General features: G+C 41.1%; 1 protein-coding gene across 1 annotated transcript; it reads left to right on the plus strand.

Annotated features, from left to right (window-relative positions):
* The first annotated feature begins 836 nt into the window (after positions 1-836).
* LOC131136171 (creatine kinase, testis isozyme-like) lies at positions 837-5,177 on the plus strand. The gene is made up of 8 exons (XM_058082755.2): positions 837-1,003; positions 2,546-2,739; positions 2,829-2,983; positions 3,054-3,186; positions 4,221-4,392; positions 4,454-4,577; positions 4,638-4,827; positions 4,894-5,177. The coding sequence occupies exons 2-8, from the start codon at positions 2,562-2,564 to the stop codon at positions 5,070-5,072; spliced, it is 1,131 nt and encodes a 376-aa protein (XP_057938738.2). The 5' UTR covers positions 837-1,003; positions 2,546-2,561; the 3' UTR covers positions 5,073-5,177.
* The last annotated feature ends 1,226 nt before the right edge of the window (positions 5,178-6,403 follow it).

Here is a 6,403-nt window from a genome sequence, read left to right on the forward strand (position 1 = left end):
GCTTCAAAACTGTTGTATTTTGTAACCACGCAGATCATTAAATGGCAGTGGGAATGCTAACACAGCATCATAAGTAGCATCACACTACAAGTGGTATGAAGCTTTCATGGCAAGGCCAGAAGGAGTGCAGGATGACCATAGCCTGTGGGCTCCACTGGATCACCCTGTGGGTGTTGAAACCCAGGTTGTCACTGCCACTGCCAGTGCCACAGTGGAAATCCAGAGGTCCACATGAGTGCAACTATATGGTTTATGCTTTAATCGATATCTGAAAGAGCTGCATCTGCCACAAAGAGGACCCATTAAAGCCACTCGCAAGGATGCTGTATCCATGTGGGAAGTGGCTTGCAAGTGCTTGTGTCTTCCAGCATCGCCAATACCATGTGGACGTATATTACATCCCTGTGTCCTTTTGTTTTTTCTGCTCTGCTGTAATAAATATGCACACGTGACCAACATGCAAAATTAAGTCTACATTAACAGTCTTCTATGGATAATACATCGATTGGTATCCTATTTAATTGTGGAAAATAACATGCTACCTATCATTGATTCATTCACACATTTAGAGACACAGGCTGCTTTGACTTCTTTCCTCCACCAGGTGTCGCTAATGTTCACTAAAGCACCAAGTATTTAGTTTTTGGAGCGCTTGTTTTTTTTTTTTAACTCAAAGCATTTGCACTGAAACTTTGATAATCAAAGTTTAATTTGCGTCAGTTGCGTCACAAGAAAGTCATTGGTAGAAAAAAAATCAACGTCAACATACGTTTGACGCGTACATGGCACAAAACAATAAATTTACACACATTGTCCTTTAATTGTAGTTGACGTATTCTTTACATGACGTCAGGCCAAGCAACGCGTGTCAGCCAAATAAGGAACATCTAACGGTGACACGTTTGGCGCAAATATTATATAAGGCGAGCATTTGGCAAAGCTCGGACTTTCTGTGCGCAAACCTCTTCGCGTTCTCTTCCAGGTCTCTTAGTTGTTCAAGCAGGTAAGGAAGTCGGTTTTAATCTGGTCGCATTTAACGGTGTCACAAATCAAATAGTTGTCAGAATATATTACGGAATCGCTATTCTGTTAAGCAGCGTGAGTTAAATTTGGTTTAGTTGACGGTAAATGGCGTTTTTCTAGTTAATACGATGATAATCATGTTCAAAGTAAAATTGATAATTTGCACACTTTGGATTGATATTTGAAAAATTCAGAAAGTCGAACATAGTTGCAGTAGTGTCATTTTCAGTAGAGTGTAAATGCCAAATCATTTTCCATACATTTTTATGTTCTATATGCAACATTGGCCTTGATGTGTTATTCAGCCTTGAAGTGGTTGGAGAATACACCAGCATAGGTGCAGTATGGTCAACAAAGCTATTTCTGAATAAGTAAAAAAAATAGTAACTAAATATTCCATTTTGCTTCAATTTGTAAATCATGATAATTAAGCCAAAAAAATCCTCCACCCCAAAAGCTGATTTTTAACGAAAAAATATTTTTGGGAAACAAAAGCTTTATCCAGACTTATTTGTGAACAATTTAACGGCCCATCAACCAAATATAATTTAAAAGACACCATTTAAAAAGTAGGTTTCCAGACCCAACTGTGATAAAGTAAAGTAAAGTAATTTTCATAGTTGGCGTATAAAACCTGTGTATGACTTTCTATATACGATTTTTAATAATAGAGCCTGGTAGGCATGACATAGCACACCTATAGTCACCTTTACACCTTTGTTTACAAAACGTACCTTAACTTTATGATGCATAGACTGCATAGACACGATCAAAGCTAGCAAGCTGAACAGTTGGCTGCAAATGTGTTTATTCTAAACTTTCATACAAAATAATAAAATAACTATTGGAACAATAATATTGAAAATAAAGTCAATCACACAAGTATTGATCTGCTACTTTCAAGTTTGTTTTGATCCACCACATATTAAATGCAACGTTTTAGCCTTGATGTAACATTTCGTATGTTCTGGTGTGTGTGCCAGGCAAACGCCAAATTTCTATATTAATCCATTAGTTCATTTAATGAATGTAATAAGATTTGCATTAATCATGGTTAATATTGCTATTGATAACATTGCTATAACTGTTGACTGCATGCCCTGAGGCTTCTCCCATACTAACAATACTGACACTTTCTTCCCCGTAGAGGACTGTAAAAGCGGCTCCATAGGAAAAACTACCCTTAATCAGGTGTGTCTAAAGTGTGGCCCAAGGGTCATTTTAGGCTCCTGCAGCTCATTTTTATTGGCCATTATTTCCTGTATGGGTTGATTATGTCAGTGTTGTTGCTAGCCTGGCGCATTTTGACCACTTCGGGAAAGGTTTTCCCTCCAGTTAGGGCCTCACATTCATTGGACTCTACCTCTCTTATTAAAGTCCTGCCGTGTTTAGAAAATAGCTCAATAAACACGTTCACGTCGGTGATGTTTTCATGTGACTCCCGAGTATTAAGGTTAGCCAAACACATTATGGTCATGTTTTAACAATGTCAGGGTCTGCTGTAACAAGTGATTGTGTTTAGCTCCTCCAGCAAAGGAATGGCCAATCGTAAATTGAGGGGTCTGAAACCTGAGGATGAGTACCCGGATCTTAGTCAGCATAAGAACCACATGGCCAAGTTCTTAACCTTGGACTTGTACACCACGTTGAAGGCGAGGTCTACCCGCAGTGGCTTCACCATCGATGGCGTCATTCAAACTGGGGTGGATAATCCTGGTGCAGTAACTTTCTCCTATTGAGGCATCACACAGGACTTGGACTCGTATTTAGTGTTGACTGGCGTGTTGCTTTGATTCCATGTGCAGGACACCCTTACATTATGACAGTGGGCTGCGTGGCTGGAGACGAGGAGTCCTACGAGGTCTACAAAGAGCTGTTTGACCTTGTGATCGAGGACAGACACGGAGGATACAAACCCACAGACACGCACAAGACTGACCTCAACCCAGACAACCTTGTGGTATTCTGTTACGTTCTGTTGCATCTGATATTTACGTCGTGAAGAATCTAAATGTGTGTGTGTTCTTGAGGGGGGTGACGACTTGGACCCAAACTACGTTTTGAGTTCCCGTGTGCGAACAGGCCGCAGCCTGCGCGGATTCTGTCTGCCGCCACACTGCAGCAGAGGAGAGAGACGCGCTTTAGAGAAGATCTCTATTGAAGGTAAGAGCACAAGGAGTTATTAGTTTTCAGGTTGCACTGAGTCGGGGCTAAGTCACGATCCAGCCGTGACAAGCTGCCAAGTCAAGCTGCCATTGACTAAGAAACACGCACGTTAAAACGTAACAATTGCTGTATTTTGTTCATGCTGTATACTATTGTGTGTGATTGTTTTCCATATGCCACCAGACGACTCCAATGTAGGAAGTGGTTTATCCTCTAGGTCAGTGATTTTCAACCACTGTGCCGCGGCACACTAGTGTACCTTGAGAAACCGTCAGGTGTGCCGTGAGGAATTATCCAATATCACTTTTTATAATTAACATTTATTGATCATCATTTGCAAATATGCCAATAGCCATTATGTCAATAGTATACATGGACCCAAATATTCCAATTGCATTTGGTTTATTTGCTCAAACGGAGAGAATTGAACAGGGATGGAATATTCCTTTAACCAATCCGATTGAGGTATCTTGTGCCCGCTCAAATGGAAAGTTGTCAAGGTGCGTTCTTCTTCGTGGTGTTTTTCTTCTTTTGTTTATTGGCGGTTGGCAAGCAGCTTTCGTATGCATTACCGCCATTTGTGGAACAGAATCTAAACCCTTCTATACTTTATTCACAAGTGCAGTTTTATTAAAAAAGAAAATATATATCTTTATAAAACATGTCCTGAGTTTAATTATAAAATATTAGCAAGATTGAATTTTGATCTTTTCCTGTTCAAATTTATCCCGGGTGCGTTCTTTCAGCGCATGCTCAGATATGACGTAACACGCAAATCCAGATGTTCTTCAGTTCCCAAAAGGTCATTCGGAAAGAGAAAACTTGTCATGTAAAAATGTGGCTACTGTCGAGTGTCTGTGGTGTAGACTTATTGATGCACGTGTGAGGTCGTGACGTTTTGTAACATTTTTGGTTAGTGGTGTGCCATAAGATTTTTCCAATGTAAAAAACATGCCATGGCTGAAAAAAAGGTTGAAAAACACTGCTCTAGGTGTCACTGCCCTGCTGTAACCTTACTTGACTCCCTGTAGCTCTGGGGTCCCTAACCGGCGACATGGCTGGAAAATACTACCCCTTGAAGGCTTTGTCTGAGGCAGAGCAGCAGCAGCTGATCAATGACCACTTCCTGTTTGACAAGCCGGTGTCCCCTCTGCTGCTGGCCTCCAAGATGGCCCGTGACTGGCCCGATGGCAGAGGCATCTGGTGAGAAGTTCATTTGTTCATTCCAAGAAAATCTCATTCACTGTATGTATCCGTTTGAAAGGCACAATGAGAGCAAGACCTTCTTGGTGTGGGTGAACGAGGAGGATCATCTGCGTGTGATCTCCATGCAGCAGGGAGGCAACTTGAAGGAAGTATTTACCCGCTTCTGCGCCGGACTTGGAGAGGTTTGTAGACCACTTCAGAATATTGCAGAAACTTGACCTGAATGGTGTGATCCTGTTTAGCTGGAAGCCAGGTTCAAGGAGAAAGGTCATGTCTTCATGTGGAATGAGCACCTGGGCTACATTCTGACCTGCCCCTCCAACCTGGGCACCGGACTGCGTGCAGGCGTGCACGTCAAGCTGCCAAACATGAGCAAGCACCCTGATTTTGAGGAGGTTCTTAAGAGGCTGCGTCTCCAAAAACGTGGAACCGGTACTGGCAACTCTACCATCTGTTTCTGGCCTTCATGTTGAGTAAATGATCTGGTCTGTCCACCAGGTGGCGTGGACACTGATGCTGTGGATGGAGTGTTTGACATTTCCAATGCTGATAGACTGGGCTTCTCTGAGGTGGACCTGGTGCAGATGGTGGTTGATGGTGTCAAGGTGCTGGTGGAAATGGAAAAGAATTTGGAGAAGGAAGAACCCATTGATGATCTGATGCCCAATCAGAAGTAGAACCAAAAACGTCCTTTACCACATTACAATTATGGAAAGTACCACTGTACTGTCCTTAGCTCTTCTATAAAGTTGAAATAAAATGTGGCTGGATTGATGCTTAAACTTTTTATTGTCTTTGATTGCCTAGAAATTCATTTCATACCAAGCACCACAATGAAATTAATGGAGGTTATAGTCACCTTATCACCTCTGCTCTGGCTATCTGTGGATTTCATTTAGTTTTTGGTCCAGACTCATTTGGACTTGATGTATTTTACACCCCTGCAGACTACTTCCATAGTTTCTATATTGGGCTGCGTATTTGGTACCTGGGCCTTCAGGTACCAAATTTTTAGTTTTTTATTTTGGAAATAATCACTAGGAAGAATTTACATATGTAACCACTATGGGTTTGAATTTATTGATTTATTGAGAAATATTGATTATAACTTTATTTGATAAAAAAAGGTGATTTGGTTTCATTGTAAATATTCCACAGGGTTACGCCATCACACTGCTTAGGCAGTGACGTCACTAGTTTGAATTACTTTTTGTGTATGTGGGTAAACCATGACTTGAACATGCATAAACAAAAAAAGCAGACTACAATGATTTTACCATGCAAAGCTACATTTAGTGCAAATATTTCCACACATATTGTTACGCTACAGTCTGACCGCTTGCTGCTGCTCCGAGGCAGGAGGCATTCATGTGTTTCTGTGTGTTCGTTTGTTTTTTTTACTGGCTCACTGGCGTGAAGAGTGTGCACAACGTGGCGTGATGCTATTTGCATATCTGCTGCGCACCTCCCTATGTTACTAGAATACTGCAATAGAAAAAAAAGAACTCTGCGACTCGTTTCCCATCGTTCATGTTCACGAGTTGTTCAAAGCACCCTGTTCGTTCGTGGACGTCACAGCTCCAGAGAGCAACGCTTTCATTGAGTGAAGCGGTCTCTTCCATCTCAGTAGTGGATTCACTTTTTACACCTTTACTTATTACTTTACGGTTTCAACCACTTTGCAAGCTGAATTAGAAGTCTCAGCTGGAATTTACATTTCCTTTCTCTGGTTTTTATTTTTGCATTTCAATATAGCCTAGACTTGCATATTCAGAATTATCGAAGTGGATTTTGACATTTCAAAAAGATTGTGATGCACACAGTTGAAAAAAGCGTAACAGAACATAATAAAACTTTACATTTTTGAAGATAGGCCGGACTTCATCGAAACCTCTGACGTTTTGCTAAAACGGACCAAAGACAATGAGAACGAGTGCGTTTTTAATTAACCACTTTTAATTTCAACGATGGCTTTGCGGATCCGTTTTTATCAGCTGCTTTTTCTGCA

This window comes from Doryrhamphus excisus, linkage group LG12 (genome assembly GCF_037039965.1).
Source record: "Doryrhamphus excisus strain RoL-2023G ecotype Guam linkage group LG12, RoL_Dexc_Guam_v1.1, whole genome shotgun sequence".
Classification (NCBI taxonomy): Eukaryota; Metazoa; Chordata; class Actinopteri; order Syngnathiformes; family Syngnathidae; genus Doryrhamphus; species Doryrhamphus excisus.